General features: G+C 43.1%; 1 protein-coding gene across 6 annotated transcripts; it reads right to left on the bottom strand.

Annotated features, from left to right (window-relative positions):
• Positions 1-314: 314 nt before the first annotated feature.
• Positions 315-22,267, bottom strand: ALDH8A1 (aldehyde dehydrogenase 8 family member A1). 6 transcript variants are annotated; one of them, XM_039531475.1, is made up of 9 exons: positions 20,562-22,267; positions 18,431-18,492; positions 14,678-14,960; positions 10,841-10,988; positions 9,810-9,965; positions 6,593-6,742; positions 4,168-4,424; positions 3,127-3,288; positions 315-1,581 (listed from the first exon to the last, which is right to left on the bottom strand). In XM_039531475.1, the coding sequence occupies exons 4-9, from the start codon at positions 10,908-10,910 to the stop codon at positions 1,129-1,131; spliced, it is 1,248 nt and encodes a 415-aa protein (XP_039387409.1). In that variant the 5' UTR covers positions 10,911-10,988; positions 14,678-14,960; positions 18,431-18,492; positions 20,562-22,267; the 3' UTR covers positions 315-1,128. The 6 variants fall into 6 exon arrangements, with proteins under 6 accessions (XP_039387409.1, XP_039387413.1, XP_039387412.1 ...); XM_039531479.1 differs by having other exon boundaries at positions 14,706-14,960; XM_039531478.1 differs by lacking the exon at positions 14,678-14,960.
• Between the last annotated feature and the right edge of the window lie 65 nt (positions 22,268-22,332).

Below are 22,332 nucleotides of genomic sequence, written 5' to 3'. Positions count from 1 at the left end.
AATTAGTCCTGAGATTAATTCATGAGAAAATTAGTCAAATGGCCATGGAACCTGAAAGCCACCATGCAACTTCAACCAAGTGATAAAATCCAGCTCAAAATGTGAAGAACACACCACCGAAAACTGCTCTGATATGTCCACTGGCATTTACTTGGGGTGGGGGAGAAACTGTGCCCAACTTCAACTCCATTTTCACCAATGGGAAAGTTTTGCAAGATGGACCATTTTCACAGAAGCCTGAAAATGAAAAACAGGCTAATTTTAAGTGGGTTTTTTTTTTTAATTTTTTAACAATTTTTTCAAACAGTGCTGCTGAAAACGAGTCACTTCCAGCCTTTGTCAATGGGTATACCTGTGACTATGTTCTGCCAGCCAAATTACTTTTAGGAATGTGAAAAATACCAGCATAGGAGCAATCTAGATGATGAAACATTATAACATCAAAATAACCATTTTAGTAGGATGACAATACAACTACATACTTGCTTTATTTATGCTTTGCAGGAATATCCTGGCTCTAGAGTTTAGCACAACTAAACAGATAAGCAGCACTGCTTTGGGGATTTTAGTGTAAAATTTCATTAGTTCTAGTCTGATGACACAATCAAAGTACAAAACATATTGTTCATGGGAATTACTCATTTAGAGAGGAAATATGTTTATTCCTATTAGAACATAACATCATAACTCGCTTGTGTCTTTGTCACTCAAGGCGATTTGTTGACCACAACCATCATTATTTATCACCCTGTCACTAATCGGCCTTTTTTGGGGACATTTATTCGCAGTGTTGTTGCAGCCATATAAATCCCAAGATATATGAGAGAGAGAGATGATGTGTGAGGTAATACCTTTTACTGGACCAGCTTGAGAAAGAGATGGTGAATTAACTTTGGAATCCTCAAGATCTCCTTGAACCCTCAGAATCAGGTTTGTGGCTTGGGTAGGATACAGAATCTACTTTCTCTGCTGCCAGTTGTGGGGCTGAGCATCTTAAGCTTTAGTTGGTATTTGTCAACAAATGGATTTCTATAGAAATTAATTATAAGCAGGCCATGATCTCTTGGTATATCCCAGAGACACTTGTAAGCACAAATGTCGGTTGTTTAAATATTTAATGGGCAAATTTCAGTGTTTTATTGTAATGGTTTTGACCTCAGTGAAAAACTCATAAGACTCCTTTGCTCCCTCCCTGCCTATCCCTGAGGCTTTCATCCCACCAAATGGCAAGTTCAGTTCCCTGACTAGCCAGCAATTGGTCCACACCAGGCCAGCTTGCAGTCTCTTGGCCACACGATGAACACACCCCACATTGCTTGACCATATCGTGGCCGCCAGGCCATACTTGACACCATTGGCTCTTTTAATCACTTCCTCTTCCGTATCAAACAGGACCACACACGTCACGGGACCAAAGATCTCTTCTTGCATGCAGCAGGATTCATCCTTGACTTCAGCCATGACTGTAGGCAGCATGAAATAGCCATTCTGATTTCCAGTTGGAAGAGCCAAAGAATCCACTCCTTCTCCACAGAGAATTCTAGCCCCTTCAGCTCGAGCCTTCTTCACATAATTCTTTACCTGGGTGGGGAAGGGTAAAACATCAATGTGGGAGACTGAAAATGCTGTAAAATTCACATTTTCAATACGGATAAACCAACATGGAATCTAGAAGCATTTCCCACTGATCCATGTTGGCATTTTCTCCCTGCCAATGACAGGGTCTCATTCCCTAGGTTTTTTAGCCAAATATATGTAAAAAGAAGTCAGAGCATTTTTCCCTGTAAGTAAACTGTTCCCTTTCTCTCATTAACCTGCTAGCCAAAACATGAATTTGTACCTTCCTCTAAATACGTTTTGAAGGGATGGAACGATAGTCACATTATTAAAGCACAGAAGACCTGGCTCCTATCCCTTATGTGTCACAGACTTCCTCTATGACCCTGGGCAATACACCACACCTCTCTTTGCCTCAGTTTCCCCATGTCACTTGAGAGTGATTACCTTTTCCTACCATACAAGGAAGCTCACTATATGTTGTCACAGTACTCAGATGCTACAGTGATGAGCACAACAGAAAACACGATCAATAAACCATTACAACAATTTATGTGGTTGCTGCTATCACAGGCTATCTTGAGCATACAGGTCATGCTATTGATCTTGTTCTATCTAAAGCTTTGAAACTACTGGGTGCTCTCCCCCACTCTAGGAATTCTACAGATAAATCACTGAGGGTTTTTTTGCTCCTTTCTTTTAAATGCTGTGTGTGAAAGAAACCCTGAAAGGTGCCCAGAGAGACTCCCTGGGACTCAAGTCCTCCATGTAGCCACAGAACAGGTACAGCATAGGAAGCGACAGTGTAGGGTAATCCACCAATACATCTCATCACTGACCCGGAGGGCCCAGAGGAAGAGATCAGTCTCTCAGCCTATTTGAACCTTCTCTTCTGTGTGAGATTGTCAGCATGTTACCAGATCATGACATTTGCATCAGTGGGTTTTGTGATATGGACACCTGATCTCCAGACCACTGACTGAGCCCATTATACTCATTTTCACATCAACCACACAGCAGCCAACAGATGGTAACTACTATCATCCACTCATGGCCTAAGTGGAATTCCTGGAACTTGTGGACTACAAGTCTCCATGTATATACCATTACCAATATCCCCAGAGCCACTCAGTATCCCAGATAAACTCTGCTTTTACATTCCTCAGGAGTTGCATTACAAATCAGATATGCTGCAATCTAAATGCACGTTGTTTTATGAGGCAAATAAGTCATCGCTATGGGCCCAACACTTAAGTCAATGAAAATGTTGCCTGATTTGGCACTGTTAGATTCATTTAAGTACTTTCACAGCAACAGCTTGATCGCTTAGTTTAAAATTATTTGTTCGCAGATTTTATTTTTCCTAGGACGATGTGAACCTAACCCATACACAGCAGATACCTTAATCATCAGACACTTTTTAATGATCATTTATGGGGAAATGACAGCGTGATTGGCATGGTCCTAACACAGAAGATGACATGGTCCTCGCCCCAGTCATATACAAGTCATCTTTTCTGGATCTCTAAAATGTGACTATAGTTCAGGCAGGATTTCCTCTGCAGTTACCTTTTCTAAATGCTCTTTACTTATCAGTGCCCCCATATTGGCTGTGAGATCTGAGGGGCTCCCAACCTTCCACTTTCTGGCTTCTTCTACAAACCTCTTCAAAAACTCATTATAAATGCTCCTCTGAACAAAGATCCTGCTGGTGCAAAGACAGATTTCACCCTATTAAACATGAGGAGAGAAACAAAGATATTGTCAATTGTTGCAATACTGTTACTTCTGAGTGCCCAGAAATGTGCTACGCCCCTCACAAAATATGTAAAGCCAGTCCCTACCCCACAAAAAGCCCAAACTAAATTTAAAGACACTCAAAATTGAGAGTCCTAAACAGACTGGAGGGGAGAAGGGGAGAAAGAGGACACAGGGACAATAATAAAATCACGTGGTCACTCAATAAGGGATGTAGACATCTTAACTGTTGAGTTTATTATTAAGTCTTGGTTATTTATCCTCCCCATCACGGCTCAGAGCAACATTACTTGCCATGTCTGAATGATCACTACCGTGACATCATGGAAATGCTTCTTTTTCCTGACTTGCCAAGTTATCTTCACACTCACTGAAATAATTTTCATAGGCTTGCTGATCATTGCTGAAGATGTTGACAAAGAATGGGAGCATCTAGTAGTTGGATCAGGGGACTGGAATTCTTGGGCTTTATTCCTGTCTCTTGTATAAACTCATTTGATTCTGGGGAAGTCACCTGATCTCTCAGTTGTTTCCATCTAGATAAATAACTTACCAACTTTCTAGGAGGATAAGTAATTTGTTTCCCATGGAGGACTGTAAAGTGTGTTGAAATATTTGAACGAAAGACACTATAGAAGATCAAATTATTTACTATCATTGTTTCTCCGCTGCTAGGATCATGAAAACATCAGCTTCATAAGTTCCTACTTGCATTCTGCTAATGATATGGAATCTTAACAAAATACCTTTGACTATTTAAGAGCCAGACAAGCACAAAGGCAGTCACTCGCACACATTGCTCTTTACACACTTAATATGTAAGAAGCTTAAGAGAGGAGCATCTCCCTTTACCTGATTTGCAAAGCTGGATCTCACAGTGGTAGGGATGCATTGGTCCAGATTAGCATCCTCAAAGATGATTGCAGGATTCTTGCCTCCCAGTTCCAGAGAGAGCTTTTTCCAGTGTGGGGCACTCCTCTCCCTGATGCGCTGGGCCGTGAGCGTGCTTCCAGTGAAGGAGATCAGTGGCACCTCAGGATGGGAGACAATAGCCTCCCCAGCTTTGGGGCCAGTTCCAAACACAATGTTCACCACCCCCGGTGGGATTCCTCATGGGAACAAACACACAAAACACTCATGTCTTTTGCTTTGAGGTAGGTAGGTTAATTTTGCACTCCCCCCAGCAAACTACTAACAGCGCTACATTAACGAGGAAGCCTTTGACTTTAAGAGTGGTTGAGCAAAATAGGAGAAATAACTAGATAAAACATTGAACTATTGGGTTTTAATCTCTGTTCTTGTATTACTACAGGTGGAGCTGGTAGCCCTGCCAATAGTTAAAGTTGCCTGACACCTCCCATAATAAGGCCTAGTTTTCAGTGGGATATAACTTATGCCAAACTTTCACCATTAGGTCTGAAATTTTCCAGTCTGTTTTAGGCTGATACACTTCTTTTTTTCCTCTGTTTTTTTTTTTTTTAAAGTTTCAGCAAAAACAGTTCAACAGTTCAGCCATTTCTGAAAATTAAAAAAATTCATTGTTTTGCCCATGTGAAAGATATTCCTGCAACCATTTTCTCGGGAAGTTCTAGTGCCTACATACTTTGGGAGAGGGACTTGAAATTTGGCAGGGAAGTCCCTTTGATGTCAGAAATGTGCCTTTTGCCAGTGCTGTGAAAAACTGCACCCATCGGGACAAGTTATAAGACACTGAAAAATCACGGACTGCACATGGTCGGTGGAGGCTTGTTAACTGTGAATCTTTACTAGGAAAAAAAAGTGTATTCTTAACTCAAGCTGGCTAACATGAACATGGGTGGCAGGTTTGTAGAAATTTTGGTGGTGCCCAGAACCCTCCCCCACAACTCCATCCCCCCAACCTCCACCCCCCACCTGCCTAAGGTTCTGGGAAGGGGGTTGGGTGAGGGGAGGAGGTCTGGGGTGCAGGTCCTGGGCTGGGGATTAGGGTGCAGGAGGGGTACAGGGTGCAAGCTCTGGGATGGAGTTTGGGTGCTGGGTGCAGGCTCTGGGCTGAGACAGGGGGTGGGTGTGCAGGAGGGACTGAGGGGTGCAGCCTCTGGGATAGAGTTTGGGGGTGAGAGGGGGTGCAAAGGGAGGGGGTGCAGGCTTTGGGAGGGAGTTTGGGGATAGGAAGGGGTGCAGGGGTGAGGGCTGTGGGGCTGAAGATGAGGGGTTTGGGGTGTGGGAGGGGGCTCAGGGCTGGGGCAGAGGATTAGGGTGCAGGGGGATGAGGGTTGGGGCTGAGGGGTTTGGGGCATTAGAGAGGCTCAGGGCTAGGGCGGAAGGGCAGCCTGCCCTGCCAGTAGCGGATGGGGGCGCTAGGACCCTGGGGCAGCAGACAGCAGTTGCTGCTGGGAGAGGGGCTCCGCATAGGAATGTGCTACTCTGGCAGCACAAACAGGCAAGGGAGAGGCACGCGCCACTTTCTTCCAGGCAGGGATGCGGCAGGGCAGGGGGGAGACCCGCGGGGGCCGGGGCCCGCTCTAGGCAGGGCCGGTGGAGAGACCCAGCTCCAAATATTGGTGGAGCAGAGCCCCTAGCCCTGAATATTCCTGGAGCCTGGGCACCGCAAAAGTATATAACCTGCCGCCTATGAACATGAACTAAAATCAGTGAAGAGAAGGGTGTTTGCAGCTTTCACACAAGTTAGCAGGTTGAACTGAAGACTATGGGGTTAATTTGACCTGTTAATTGTGTGAGGACCACTAAGTGCCTTGTCTTCACTAGGATTTTACCTTGTGTTAGTTAACTGGAAGTGGCCAGGTTTTCTTAGTGAAGACACAGCCTTAGAGTTTGGCAGCTCTATTCTCTGAAGCTTCCATCTGTACTGAGCATGCTTCAACCAGGGGATGCAGGGGTAGAGCAGCACTTTCTCTGCAATTGCTGCTCCCAGCTACCCGGGATCAATGAGGCACCAGGCACAGGAACTGAGAACAGACAGACTTGTTCCTATGTTCTCCATGTTCCCCCTGCTGGCACCCAAGCACTTTGGAGGGAGAAACAGCCTAAATGGAATGCAGAGGTGAGGTGAAGGGAATAGATGGGGATGAGGAGATGGTGGCAGGGGGAGGGAAGGTATGGGAGAGAGACCGGGATAAAAGTCAGTTCTCCAGGGCAGAATTCAATTGCCTTAACCCTGTGATTATCTTTCTCCTCCTGCAATCCTTTGCTTCATTCACTGTTCACCTTCCAACTTCTGCAAGAAAGGAGGCAACAGACAGCAGGGATCGCTGTGCCGAAGGCGTTTCCAAATTACCTGCTCTACCCAGAAGTTTGCACATCATCCAAGCAGTGACAGATGTCATCTCACTGGGCTTGGCGATGACAGTGTTTCCAGATGCAATGGCTGGGGCTATTTTCCACGTCAGCAAGTAAAGTGGCAAATTCCAAGGACTTATTAAACCAGCTACAAAGGAAAAAAGGACAAAATCAAGAGGCCACATGTATTGGGACAGGAGATCTGAATCTGATGCCCAGGCTTGACATCTCCTACCCTGATGGAAGCCAAAGCTTCAGTATGGCAGGACAATGAAGGAAATTTTACACCCTACCTTACTCTTAATGGTACAGTGAACCCTACAATAAGGGCCATTTCTAATGGCCAACACCTTCTAAATAACCCACCTAAACTATGCCAAACATTTACAGTGCAAATATATTTGACCACCTCAACTGGACAACTGATTTTTGCTGTACTTTTGTCCCAGCGTAGCAGAGAGATATTTCAGTAGGAGCTTTTTCATGCTCTACAGACAGGTCCAAGTGTTCAGAATTCACAAATCAATGATATATGCAAATTGAAATTTTTTGTTTTGTTTTGTTTTAACAAATATGCATTGATTGCCACTTCTGGCTCTTGTCAAACATTAGAGCTGAGTGCATCATGCACAATGAATAATTTACCTGATGAATTTAGTCCAGAATAATAATGAACAGACTGACTTCCTCAAATTGCAGTGCTATTTAAATTTATTCAATTACTATCTTCATGAATATTTTTACTTTGTGTATTTATCACAAATATTTGAAACCCAAGCTGTGATGCTTAGTTGTGATTGGTCACGTGATACTCCTTGTTGCTAGATAGCCATTGATGGACCTATTAGCCAGGATGGGCAGGAATGGTGTCCCTACCCTCTGTTTGCCAGATGATGGGAATGGGCGACAGGGGATGGATCACTTGATCATTACCTGCTCTGTTCACTCCCTCTGGGGCACATGGCTTTGGCCACTGTAGGAAGACAGGATACTGGGCTAGATGGACAGTATGGCCGTTCTTATGATTGAATGAGGGAACAGAGTTCCAACACAAGCATGTGTAATGAATTTAAAATTTGATGTCTGTAAGCATGTTTGGTCAGTAAGACTCAGATTCTCAATTGCTCATGGGAAGAGAACTAAAACAGGTCAAATTTATTAAACAAATGTATTAAATAATCAAACTGGTATAAAAATATTTTTACCATTATTCATATAGCTCTAAAACACATGCATTCAAACTTTCTCTGACGTGACAGTGCCATCTTGTGGCTAGCTTTCCAAAAATAATGGATATAAATATGTCAAGTATCAGGAGGTAGCCGTTAGTCTGTATCCACAAAAACAACAAGGAGTCCGGTGGCGCCTTAAAGATTAACAGATTTATTTTGGCATAAGCTTTCGTGGGTAAAACACCTCACTTCTTCAGATGCATGAAGAGAAGGGATTACCTCCCAAGTGAAGAACCAGTGTTGACAGGGCCAAATGGATCAGGGTGGATGTAGTCCACTCCCAATTCCAGGAGAGGAAAAGCTGCTTCTGTAATGAGCCAGCCACTCCCAGTCCCTATTCAAGCCCAAATTAATGGTGTTAAATCTGCAAATTAATTTTATTTCTGCTGTTTCTCTTTGAAGTCTATTTCTGAAGTTTTTTTGTTCAAGAATAGCTACTTTTAAATCTGTTACAGAATGTCCAGGGAGATAGAACTGTTCACCTACTGTCTTTTGTATGTTACCATTCCTGATGTCCGATTTGTGTCCATTTATTCTTTTACGTAGGGACTGTCCGGTTTGGCCAATGTACATGGCAGAGGGGCATTGCTGGTACACTATGGCATATATCACATTAGTAGACGTGCAGGTGAATGAGTCCCTGATGGTGTGGCTGATGTGGTTGGGTCCTCTGATGGTGTTGCTAAAGTAGATATGGAGACAGAGTAGGCAACGAGGTTTGCTACAGGGATTTGTTCCTGGATTGGTGTTTCTGTGGTGTGTAGTTGCTGGTATTTGCTTCAGGTTGAGGGGTTGTCTATAAGTGAGGACTGGCCTGCCTCCCAAGGTCAGTGAGAGTGAGGGATCGTTTTCCAGGATAGGTTGTAGATCATTGATAATGCGCTGGAGAGGTTTTAGCTGGGGGTTGTACGTGATGGCCAGTGGTGTTCTGTTATTTTCCTTGTTGGGCCTGTCCTGTAGTACGTGATTTCTGGGTACTCGTCTTACTCTGTCAATTTGTTTCCTCACTTCCCCAGGTGGGTATTGTAGTTTTAAGAATGCTTGATAAAGATCTTGTAGGTGTTTGTCTCTGTCTGAGGGATTGGAGCAAATTCGGTTGTATCTCAGGGCTTGGCTGTAGACAATGAATCGTGTGATGTATCCTGGATGGAAGCTAAAGGCATGTAGGTAACTATAGCAGTCAGTAGGTTTCCAGTACATCCATAGGACTGGTAATGCATCCAGTATAGGGAGGTGTTAATGTGACCATCACTTATTTGCACTGTAGTGTCCACGAAGTGGATCTCTTGTGTGGATTGGTCCAGGCTGAGGTTGATGGTGGGGTGGAAATTGTTGAAATTCATGTAAAATTCTTCAAGGGCCTCTTTTCCGTGGGTCCATATGATGAAGATGTCATCAATGTAGCTCAAGTAGAGGAGGGGCGCTAGGAGACGAGAGCTGAGGAAGCATTGTTCTAAGTCAGCCATGTGGGTACCCATAGCAGTGCCACTGACTTGAAGGTATAAGTTGTCCTCAAATCTTAAATGATTGTGGGTGAGGACAAAGTCACAAAACTTAGCCACCAGGTGTGCTGTGGCCTCATCAGGGATACTGTTCCTGACAGCTTGTAGCTTCCACCTGGATTTCAACACTTTCCACTTTACCATCAACCTCAGCCTGGACTAGACCACAGAAGATTTTGAGGATGGGAAATGTCCTACTGTGGGAAGAAGGAACTTTTTAGGATAAATGTTGTAATTGTTCACTGATTTTGTGGTATGCAGGTGCCAGAGTTCATAGTGGAGTATCCAAGCTTAGCACGAGATCTAGAAGCAGTAAACATTAACTTTATGATAATCCTTTCTCCCCCTGCCCTTGAAAATGCTGCCTGAAGTTAAAAAAATAAGCAGCAGAGCTCAAGGCCCCCCTTTTTCTTATTTTGTTCCCCTCTCTTGGCAGACAATCTGCCTAGCTTTTCAGCATTTGTCCTTTGAAAATACCCACCAATGCCTACTGGAGTTCTCATGGTGTAATGCATGCAGTCCATGTTGTCCATCTGAGTGCATTCTGTGGTATGGTGAAGGATAGAAGATGCAAAGAACCGGAAGTTGTATGCTGCCCGTGGGATGTCCACTGTTCTAGCGAATGTAATTGTTTTTCCTGAAAGAGAAAAGTAACAAGCATGTTGTTGTCTCATTACCATGCACTTTATCCCAGGGGAAAAACTAACATATTTATATAATGCCATAAGTGTGCATACTGCTGTAAACACACAGGAAGACAAGCATCTGCTCTGAAGAGCTTCCAAATCAAACTGGAGCCCTGAACTAGGATTCCTATCCACTACCTAGGGAAGAACTTTGTTGGTGATGATAAATGGTGAAGTAATTAGATGCCTGGAAAGCATCATGAATAGCATACGTACAAATTATAGCGTAAACAGACATTCAGATTATAAGCAATTTGGGGGCAGAGACCATGTTTTTGTTGTGTGTGCACACATTGTGCCTGGCACAATGAGGTCCTGGATTCTTGTCTGGGAGCCTCTAGGCACCACTACCACTATAGATTAGATAGATGATTTTATAGTACATCCATAGGACTGGTAATGCTTTGCTCTTTGGCAGCATCCTCTACCTGAGGACCTCAAAGTGCTTTTTGAATATTGATTAAATTTAGCCTCAGCCCCTCTGTGCCGCAGGTATTGCCATCCTTATTTTGTAGAGAAGGAAACAGAGGCATGGAGGAGTTAAGAGGCCCACATTTTCAAAACCAGCCTCTAGTATTGAGTGTCCAACTTTAGAAACATAGAACCTCTGAAAATCAAACCCAGAGACTGCCTAGTTAGGCACACAAAATTTGTGGCAACTTTAAAAATTTGGCTCTAACTGACCCAATCACACCGACAGCCAGCATTAGAGTCAAGAATAGGACCTGGCCATTGTGACTCAGTCCTGATATTTAACAAGACCCTCGTTCTCTATAACCTCATTTGGGGACAGACAGCCAAAGAGATGGACAAATTGTGCCTTTACCTTGATCTTTTGATTCTGCTTGTGCAAATGCCTCCAGGTCATGCTCTATCAGGTCTGCTAACTTGTTCATTATCTGAGATCTTTCCTGAGGGCTTTTGGAGGACCAGCCTAGAAAGGCATCTCTGGCAGCTGTGACTGCAACTTCTACCTGAAAGAATAAAGCAGAGACAGCAAACTTCAAGAGTGCTTTATGGGAGGAAAACAATCAATAGAGCTATTGACATTTGAGAGAATAAGATCTTTTGAGTCATTTTGTCCTGCCTTACATTATAGTCTCAGGCAGTGTGTCCCGTTGACATCCCTTAGAGTTCTCAAGAGACAACCCACAATCTAACCAACATTAGTAAGAGGGCATTTCTTCTTGACACTCTGCCTAAAATTTAACACTCTTCTTTCTTCTAGTTATACTCATTTTTTATCACTTCTTGATGCTTACAGCCTTCCATTTTTTTTGTGACAAGTTACTTCTCTTTTCCTTTTGTCCCAGTCATTTAAACAAATTAAACATATTTAGCTCTTTAAAATCTTTCCTGTATGTCAGTCCCTCTCATCTGGCTAACCATTGCAGTGGTGCTTCTACAAATTCCTTCCAGTTTCCTGACATCTGTCTAGGAACATGGGCGTTGCCATACCAGATTAGACCTGTGGGCCATCTACTCCACCATTCTGTCTCCAGCAGTAGCCAAGACAAGATGCTTCAGAGGAAAGTGCAAGCAATACAGTTATGGAATCACCTGCCCAAAGGAAAAGTTTCATGCTAATCCTATCATTTGGAACTTCACTTATGCCCCAAACCAAGAGAATTTCTCTCTCCCTTCCAAAGCACTTGGGTTTCTCATTCTTACCAGTGTGAGGTGCCCAGGACAGTACACAGCATCCCAGATGCAGCCTCATATATGGCCTAATCTTAGTTCCTTCTAGGAACACTGCAGTACATTTTGCAGATACAGGCCCCTCATTTGAGGCAGTGCCTCTCCCATTACCTTGTCTGACCTCTGCCAACCTCTGAGGAGGAAGGTAATACAGAACCATTACGTCTTCTATTCTAATCTCCTGCGTATCACAAGCTCTTAAATTTCACCCAGTTACCCCCATATTGAGCCCTGTTTGGCGAAAGCATGTCTTCTAGAAAAGCATCCAGGTTTGTTCTGAAGACATCAAGAGATGTAGTTGGTAGTTTGTTCCAATAGCTAATCACCCTCACTGTCAAGGCACAAATTTTTATTTCTAATTTGAATTTGTCGGGCTTCAGCTTCCAGCCATTGGTTCTTGTTATACCTTTCTCTGCTAGATTAGACAGCCCTTTAATGCCTGGTATTTTCTTCCCATGTAGGTACTTATACACTGTAAACCAGTCGCCTCACAGTCTTCTTTTTGATAAGCTAAACAGACTGAGCTTCTTTAGTCTCTCACTGTAAGGCATTTTCTCCAGCCCTTAAATCATTTTTGTGGCTCTTTTTTTGTACCCACTCCATTTATTCAACATCCTTTTTAAAATGTGGACACCAGAACCGGATTCCTGAATCAGTATCACCAATGCCGGTTATAGAGGTGAAATCATCTCTTTATGCCTGTGTGCTACTTCTCTACTTATATATCCAAGGATCACCCAAGCTTTGGATGGCTTGTTGGTCTAGGGGAATGAGTCTCATTAGGGTTTAAGCAGTCCTGTGTTCAAATCCTGGACAAGCCCAGTTTTCAGGCTGGAAATAGACAGAAATCTTTAACAGTGACAGTAATTATCCATTGGAACAATGTACCAAGGGTCATGGTAGATTCTCTCTCAATGACAATTTTTAAATCAAAATTGGATATTTATCTAAAAGATCTGCTCTAGAAACTATTTTGGGGAAGTTCGGTGTGGTACAGGAGACCAGACTAGATCACAATGATCCCTTCTGATCTTGGAATCTATGACTATGAAGCCCTTTTTTTGCCTAGGAATCACACTGGAAGCTCACATTCAGTTATGCGTCCTCTATGCCTCTGAGATTCTCTTCAGAGTCACTGCTTTCCAGGATAGAGCCCCACATTGTGTAGGCCTTCGTTCCTTACCTCTAGAGAGACTAATTTCATTTGGCTGTACTGAAACATTTTGTTGGAATAGGGCCAGCTTCGCCAGCAATTCAGATAGCTCTGTACGACTGTCCCATCCTGACTCTGCCAATCTTTGTGTCATTCACAAATTTTACCATCAGTGATTTTATATTTACTCCCAGATCATTGGTGAAAATTTTGAATTGCATCAGGCCTATTATGGATCCCTGCAGAACTCCATTAAAAATACCCCCAGTGGAACGATTCCCAATTGATGACTACCTTTTTGATATCTGTCAGTTAGCCAGTTTGTCGTCTATTTAATGTCTGCTTATTGACATTGTATAGTGCTAATTTTTTAATCAGAATGTCATACACTATTACATCAAATGCCTTACAAAAGTCTTTTACTTCTAGGCACTTACCATTATCAACCAAACTTGTAATCTCATCAAAGAATGAAATAAGGTTTGCTTGTCAGGGCCTATTTTCCATAAAACCATGTTAAATGGCATCAATTATATACCTATCCTTTAATTCTTTATAATCTGATTCCCCTATCAGCTTTTCCATTATTTTGCCTGGGATTTATATCAGGCTATAGTACCTGGGTTATCTTTCTTGCCCTTTTTGAATATTAGCACATTAGTACTCTTCCAGCCTTCAAGAATTTCTCCAGTATTCTAAGATGTAATAAAAATGAAAATCAATGGGCCAGAGATCTATTCAGCCAATTCTTTTAGTCCTTTTGGGGGCAATTAATCCAGATCTGCTGATTTAAAAATGTTCATTCCTAACAGATGTTTTTAATATCCTCTTTTGTTACTAATGTTGTTCATTATCCTTTGTTCATCATCCTCACAATATAAGTACATGATATCCTGCTTCTTTCCTAATACAAAAAATATTATATTTCTGAATCATTAACAATTTCACCATCTCCAGTATAGTATACCTTTTATAGGATTTCTTTTGTCCCTGTATATATAAAAATTCCTTATTGTCCTTAGCTATGCCAGCCATGGAATTTTCCCTGGTGTCTTTAGCTTCCCTTTTCTATTTTTTATACTTCATAGCTTCTAATTTATATCGACTGGTGGTATTTTCTCTTTTTATCCATTTCTTATAGGGTATTCTTTAATTCTAATTACTGCCTTCACTTTGGCACTGAACTAGAATGGGCTTCGTTTCTTGATTGGGGGACTCATGATTTTTGGCCATCTAATAAAATATTCTTAAAGAGTTCCCAATATTCATTCACATTTTTCTGTCTATATTTTTCTTCCCAATTTCCCTCAGCTTTAGGAAATTAGCCCTTTTTAAAGGCGCGTGCACGTGCACACACAGGTTGGGACTTCCTTCTCTTTGCCCATACTGAATGTAATCAGGTCAGTATCACTAGTATCAAGATAAATTAATCATAGGACTGGAAGTTAGTGGTTATCTTTATCTGTCATGATGAAGTCCAAAATAGAATTGCCTTGGATTGGGTGCAATACAGTTTATGTTAGGAAATTATCTTCTATGAACTCTAATGGTGTTTTACTACTGCTTGCATAGCTGCTGACTGGATCCAGCATGCGTCACTCAAATCAAAGTCCCCTGTAACATACCGTTCCTTTTCATACATTGTGGTGAGGTGATGAACTTACCATTTACACAGATGAGACAAAGGCTGGAAGAAATAGGAGCACAGAGAAGTGAAGTGTCCTGCACAAGATCACACAGCAGGTCACTGGCTAAGCCAGAAACAGAACACAGGGCTCAGGACTCCCTATTCATTTGACCGCATTGACCCACCTCCAACTCCTTTTTTAAAATAACCTACTCTTCCATCCTTCTGCCACTAGGTGCCATCCTGCTGCTGTGGCTGCTTCTCCATTTCCTCTTTTCGCTGCCACTTCCACACCATGTTGTATGCCTCAGTGCAGTAGCTCATCAGAAAAGGAAGCTGCCTGATCCAGAACGAATTACCCCATGTAGCAGCCAGAGATCCCCCTCTCCCTGAACATTTTGGTGATTTTTATAGGGATGGGGTGTGAGCACTACAGAAGGATTCTCCCAGGCCGACGGGGAGGACAGCCTGAGGAAAAGAAAAAAAAATGTGGGGGCAAGGATGAGAGATGGGGAGAAGAAAATGGAAGGGACTTAGTCTAAGGAGAAAACAAAAAGGAAGAGGAGGTACGGAGGTAGAAATACAGCGAGAGGGAAGGTGCAAAGAGTTATAGAGAAAATAGACTGAAGTTGATTGAGGGAAAGAATCAGAGAGAAGGAAAAAAACAACTGAGCCAAGAAAGACAATGTGTGTAATCAAAATGTAATGATAAATCTATTTTTATCTTCATACATACTTCCCCTGCCCTCCTCCTCCATATAAGAAAGTAGAAGTAACAGCCTAAAAACCAGAGACAAAGCACAATTTAAAAAAAGCTGGATGTTAAAATGTTAGCCAAAGTACACACGGTAAAGTAAATTTGTTTCTCTCCATCAGGAATTGTAGGAGGGCAAGAGCCTTTAGTATAAAGGGGTTTTGCCAGACCTAGTTGTCCATGGGAACCAGCATTCCTGTATGTGAATGAGGGGAAAATAACCTACTTAGTAGGGTTAAGTTTGATTTTGGCTGTTTGAATGTTTATATGTGCGCATGTCCGGTGGGGAATATGGGCCCAATCCTGCAAACCCTTATGCATGTGAATAGCCTTACTCATATGGCCACTGACCCAGTACTGAATTCTAATACAGTAGGTGCTTATTTTCATTTTGAATTGTCTTAATATCTCTCCTAAAATGCAGGCAACTGGACCTGGTATTTCAATATTTTCCACTGGAGGACTCCAGCCCCTCCCCTAGCTCCCAGCTTTGTAGAGCCTCCCCACTTTTGTTTAGCAGCCCACAGGCCTAAGCAGAAAACGTCACTAGGAGGGAAGCAACGGATGGGGTTGTTGCAGGGGCACCCCCTAGAATGGCATGCAGCTCGTCATTTCTGCAGGATCTCTGGGGCTCTGACATGGAGCGGCTGTGCTCTCTGGTTCTCTAGTACACTTGCCCCAGATTCTAGGCAGGACTGACTCTATTTTTAGACAAAACATAAAGAAGGGAATGACCCGGGGAGTCACTCTCATTTTTGTCCATGCGTCCCCAGCCGACCTCAGCGAGGCCAGCCAGGAGCACCCATGACAGCAGCAGACGGTACAAAAGGATGGATAACCGTCATCGCCAATTTCCAAATGCAAACGGTGCAAAATGACTGATAACCATCATCTCATCGCCAATTTACAATGGCAGATGGTGCAATAAGGATGGTAACTGTCTCTGCTACCTTGCAAAGGCAAATGAATGCTGCTGTGTAGCACTGCAGTACCGCCTCTGTCAGCAGCATCCAGTACACATACGGTGACAGTGACAAAAGGCAAAACGGGCTCCCTGGTTACCATGCTTTGGCGTCTGCCAGGGCAATCCAGGGAAAAAAGGGCTCAAAATGATTGTGTGCCGTTGCTTTCACGGAGGAATGATGGAGTGATGACATTTACCCAGAATCACCCATGACACTGTTTTTGCACCATCACGCACTGGGATCTCAACCCAGAATTCCAATGGGCGGGGGAGACTGCAGGAACTATGGGATAGCTACAGGATAACTACCCACAGTGCAACACTCCGGAAATGGACGCTAGCCTCGGTACATGGACGCACACCGCCGAATTAATGTGCTTAGTGTGGCCGCGTGCACTCGACTTTATACAATCTGTTTTAAAAAAACAGTTTCTGTAAAATCGGAATAATCCCGTAGTGTAGACATACCCTAAGTTGGTTGGTGCCTAAGTATAGTTCCTAAGGTGTATGCTGCAGCTGACTCAGGAAACTGAATGAGAAGTTAGTGTTCCTTCAAATATGCATTACCTTACACTTAGATATCTAGAATTTAGTCTGCTATGATGCCTCATATCCTATTTTTGTTAGGTCTTTCTGGCATGCTCACAAATCTCCGTTACTGTTATAATTATTTGTGCATCTACTTATGTGAATAAACAGAATGGGGACCCACGTAGTGTTTATGCATGAAAGAAACAATTCTTCGAGCACAAAGAGGTTTTGGACTGACATGATTTTACATTAAGCATATTCTAGCAAAGCCAGCCTGGTTACACTTTAACCATTAGTTATCAGCACCTTGCAAATATTTACCCAACCAAAATTATGGTGCTAAAGGTTTCTTCTGAAAAAGGAAAACAAGATCAACATGATTGATACATATGTGAAAGAGGTATTCATGTACAGTAAAAAGTCTTTTAAAAAGACCACTTATTCTGAAAATGAAACAATATTGAGCACTTATTAGTCAACATTTTGAAAGCCCTTGGAGTGTAATATAACTCCTTTCTGTTCATCTGTCCCCTCGCTGAACCCAATGCATTACATTGTACACACCTCTAATTTCGTTCCTTATAAACAGTACTTTGCCATAAACTAAATGGCAGTTTCCAATATGAGTGTCTCGTTGCCCTAACGATTGATGTGGCAAAGAACATACAGCAAAGATTAATTACAGAGCCGAAAAGAAATATTGCATTTCTGCTCTCGTTGATTGGAGCAGGCTTCTGCACTGTACAGAAATCACATTCATGCAGCTGCACTAAAACGATTTGTTAACTTTTCACCTGCAATATCAATGTTCTAAACCAGGGGTCGGCAACCTTTCAGAAGTGGTGTGCCGAGTCTTCACTTATTCACTCTAATTTCAGGTTTTGCGTGCCGGTAATACATTTAAACATTTTTAGAAGGTCTCTTTCTATAAGTCTATAATATATAACCAAACTATTGTTGTATGTAAAGTAAACAAGGTTTTTAAAATGTTTAAGAAGCTTCATTTAAAATTAAATTAAAATGCAGAGCCCCCCAGACCAGTGGCCAGGACCCGCGCAGTGTGAGTGCCACTGAAAAATCAGCTCGTATGCCGCCTTCGGCACACGTGCCATAGGTTGCCTACCCGTTCTAAGCGCTCAACATCGATCTGCAGAGATCAAACCTCAGGCAGGCGGTGAGATTTTGATCCTGTTTCATGGAAAGAGCCCCAGTGTGCAAAGTCCTTTGAAATAGTAGTAGAAATTAAAGCTATTAAGAGAGAAGATATTAATTTGGATACAGTGTATCCAGGGCTGTTCACGGAGGGGAGATGAACAGCCCCTTTTTTCCTGACTCCAGTGTTATCAACTGCAAACTGCTGACGTGACCATTGCCTTCAACCTGCATTCTGCAAGACTCCATCCTCTGCTGGTGTAATTGACATACCTCCAATGAAGTAACTGAAGCTGCACTGATTGACACTAGCTGAGGATCTGGTCCATAGCTTTCAATAGTGAACAGTGTGACAAAAAGGATTTGTTCCCGGAGCAATGTTACCTGGCCTTGTAGTAACGTTAAGAACTTATTCATTTAAACAATTAATCACTAGGATAATCCTCTTCCTGATTTCCCCACCTTCCACCCCACAAACAACTTCACTGATGTTCCCATTTTTTCTTCGCCTTCTGTTAGTGAAACTGCTGTACTCACCTCTTCTTTGCCACTGTCTGGTACTCTGCAATACACGTCTCCTGTGGATGGATCATAGGAGTCTATGTAGGAGGAACAAGGGACAAATTTACCATTTATGAAGTTCTCCAACACTAAGAGAGTCTTTGGGCCAGCCATTGTCAGCAGCTGGCTTAATCTGTGATTTCTTTCAGCTGTCAGCTTATACTGCTGGTCTCACATCTAGTTACACTACAAGCCTGAGCTCCACCCCTTCTTTCTCCCTCTCCCTCTCCAGTGTGAGAGCGAGACACCCAGCAAATAACCCCTTGTGTGCCAACAGAAACAAATGAGCAGAAAAAGGGTTGCTTTTCCTATGGCTCACCAAGAATATTCTGGGTAGTGTAAGAAGGGTGGCAGGATCAGCAAAAATGTTGAAGGCAAGACAAGAGAGATGTAGAGCTAAAACTAGAACAGAGCAGGACAAACAGCGGGGGGGGGGGAGGGGAGGAAGAGAGCAAATTGCTCCCCTCCAGTACATTTTCTAGCTTCTTTTTCAGTCTAAATCTCACAAGGAGTGGGGCTTTCCCTCCTTCCTTTGCATAACTATTCCCCCAGTATAAAACACCTTCCCATCAGGAAGTTTCTTCTGTTGTTTAATTAAGCAGTTTTGTTTTACTTGCCTGAGAAATAGAAGCAGACACAAATGTTAATGTCTGCCGAGATTTTTCTCAAATTGTGCAGATTATTTCAATAAGTAAATCTGCTGTCATCAAATTATACACACCATCATATTGCTGTATTCAAAATGTATTCCTCAACAACCCCAACTTCAAATTCAGTGAACAGTGCTAGAACAACAGGCTTAGATAAGTACCTAGACAGCATGCAGACTGGTACAAGTGGTACACAATGAAACCCCCACACCTCAGCCCCTGGTTGGAAAGATGGACTGCACCTCCCCACAACTTGCATATACACAAACAGCACAACAGTTAGTCAGGCTTTGTGTGGCTACTATCTCACTTGTATAAAGCAAATACATATGATTTATTTACAGATTAGCTTGCTTGTTCATTTGTATTTTATCATAAAAGATGTGTTCATAGGGACAGAGGGGGCAGGGGAGAAGTTCAAGTGGAATTAGTTGGTAAAGATCATTCAGTACACAGGACTTCTGGGTTCTCCACTTTGCACTGATCCAGGGGTAAAATGGGGATTGGGACCCAAGGAAAAAGAGCACATTAAATGTAATAAAAATACTTTTAGGAGGAACAAATTTTTTCATCTTTGTAATGCACCAATCGCACAAAAGACCATGCGTTTTACAAAATAGGGGATACCCACGCAGCCATCCTACAATGGCTTTACATTTTGCAAAGGGAGTTTTCTAAACAGTGTGAGAGGTATTGCTCATCCCTAGAATTTTTCTGTAACTACATCCCTAAGACAGAGTATTGTTAGATACTTCTATAAGGGGAGTAATCTGGAGAGCCTAAAGCTACCAGCTAAAGAGATCTGGGAAATCCTCCTGAATTCTGTTTTTCGTTTAAGAACTGGGAAACAGACAACACATGAGCAACACTTTCACTTTGCCCTCAGAGAGCCATGATTCACCTATTTTAGGTACTATGCTAGGGCTTTGCAAGTCCATCTTCAATAGCAGACAGGGAAAAGATGGGGGTAGAATCTTGGCCCCACTTAAATTAGGCTAAAAATTAACCCAGAGTCCAGATATTTGACTCATGTTCCACTGGAAACATTTTACCATCATCTTCTAACCCAGAAGTTTTCAAACTGGGGGGGGGGGTGCAGAGGAACATTTGGGGGTGTAGCGAGGTGGTGGGACTCCTTGGGTGGCAGACTCCCCCTTCTCCCTGGCCTGGAGAGGCTTGGACCTCCTGCTATGGAACTGCTGACTCAGTCCCTGCTTAAAGGCCTGGGTCTCCGACTGTTTGCTGGCTGCCCCGCCCTGACCTAGGGCCTGGGCTGCCATTTGACTATTGACTCAGCCCCCGCTCCAAGGGCCTGAGCCCCTGAGTGTGCGTTATTCCCCCCCGACCGCAGAGCCCCGCTGAGAGACGAACCGCAGCAAGCCGCACCACGGGGGGGAGCAGCAACCCACTGCCCCACAGGGTTGGGCTCAGAAAAGGATCCCCACCTCCTGACTCACCTCAGTGAGCCACCCAAGCCAGTGAGTGTCAACGTCCGCCGTGTCCATGCTGATTTCTGCTCCCTGAAGCCTCTGTACCCAGCGCTGGCTCCGCCCCCAGAGACCATCATACATGCCTTCCCCCACCCCGAAAAACCAAAGAGGGAGGGGGCAGGTATTGTGTCTATTTTTGTCTGGGTTGGGAGAATGCAACCAAAAATTGTGACTCAAAGGGGGCAGGCGGGGGGCCTCAGCTCAAAAAGTTTGAAAACCACTGTTCTAACCCAAAATGTACAGAACTCTAGAACATGCTCTTCCTGAGACATAGTAGAAATATAGTGGAACCTGTACTTTTAAAATAAAAAAAAAATCACTGCTCTCGAAGTTGTAGCATGTCTTTCCTTCATCTTTTCCACCATATATTTATTTCTGTCCCTTGTACTAACCAGCTGTAACACTTGGATCAATTTGGATTTTTAAGGAGAAAAGAGGTTATGATGTATATGGTTCCTCGTGCACACAAGTCAGGAACTAAACTGAAATTTTCTTCCACTCCCAGCACTTCAGCTCTCCTGGTATTTCAGATCTATAAATGGTGTTACCTTGGTTTTAAGTAAGTCTACTGAGGTGGCTTAGCATAGGTGTTTGGGAGTATGAAAGCTCTGGAATCTTGTCAGCCTCAGGACTGCTGCCATAATGGTTTAAGTGCAACTTTAAGGACATGCATTGTTAAAGATCGATTGGAAGCCATAATTAATAGTACTGGTATAATGGTATAATTCACAAGTGTTCAGGTTTGAGAGTAATAGGCCCAGAAATTCACATAACTTGAGATCAACATGGCCTCTCTGGTTAGAAACCAACTTTGGTTTACCCTGGGCCAAAACCCGCCCACTTCACACTGAGGATGTAGGCAAAACCATTCAAGTGCTGATAGCACTACTGTGCCATTCTCACAGTTCCCCCAAAGGACGCAATTGACTGTGAAACAATATTAATGTCTCTTGCCACAAAGAACCATGGGATAAGCTCCCAAGACACACATGGCTGAGTGCAAGAACAGTGATGACATTCATACCTGGACTAGGCTAACACAGGTGCCAATTACCCATATTAAACACGCAGTGAAGACATATCTTTAGGCTTCAATTCTGCAAACACTTATGTTAATGGGATAATTCACATGTAAAGTTAAGCACTTGTATAAGTATTTGCAGAACTGGGGTCTATTCATTTGATTGCAGTCAAAGTAACTTCCACCAGAATGAGAAGAGTAAAGATAGATGCCTATAGGAATGTTTTTGGGCAACCACTTGAATCAAATTATGAGCCCAGTCTTCAGTGTTCTTCACATCTCAGAGAATGTCTTCATTGCAGAGTTAATCCAGGTCATCACATTCATGTCTGAGCACCCAGATCAGACTGGAACAGTCGCACTGCAAAGTCCTACCCAAGTTACTGTGTCCTGCACTTGCTAGGACTTCTGGGGTCATATCCCATGGCTCTTTGTGATGCAGCAAGCTGAGTCACTCTGAGTCCCAATGAACAGTGGGAGAACTTGCCTGTCCTTCAGGGCACACAGGGGGAATTGTGGGAAGGCACTGAAGGACTATCAGCACTAGAGTGGTTTAGCATGCATCATCACTGCAAAATAAGCAGGTTACCAGCCCAACTGAAAACAGCATTCAAGCTATAGCCTGTACCCCAGGACAGGATGCTCGTGTTGAAAGAACCACTAAAATCGGATCAGTGGGTTTTTCTGATGATGGGAGGGGTGTTGGTGCTATGCACA

The sequence above is a fragment of the Mauremys reevesii genome, linkage group 3, assembly GCF_016161935.1.
Source record: "Mauremys reevesii isolate NIE-2019 linkage group 3, ASM1616193v1, whole genome shotgun sequence".
Lineage (NCBI taxonomy): Eukaryota > Metazoa > Chordata > Testudines > Geoemydidae > Mauremys > Mauremys reevesii.
Note: the sequence above shows the minus strand (reverse complement) of the source record. Positions and strands in the feature narration are given on the sequence as shown.

Excerpts from the sequence above, each read along its gene's own strand:
- ALDH8A1 (XM_039531474.1), bottom strand. The coding sequence starts at position 18,568 with ATGGCTGGCCCAAAGACTCTCTTAGTGTTGGAGAACTTCATAAATGGT. Across the intron at positions 10,989-18,430 it reads CAGACAGTGGCAAAGAAGAG|GTAGAAGTTGCAGTCACAGC; the intron begins GTGAGTACAGCA and ends TTATTCTTTCAG. Across the intron at positions 1,582-3,126 it reads GTAAAGAGCATTTAGAAAAG|GTAAAGAATTATGTGAAGAA; the intron begins GTAACTGCAGAG and ends TTCCCCACCCAG.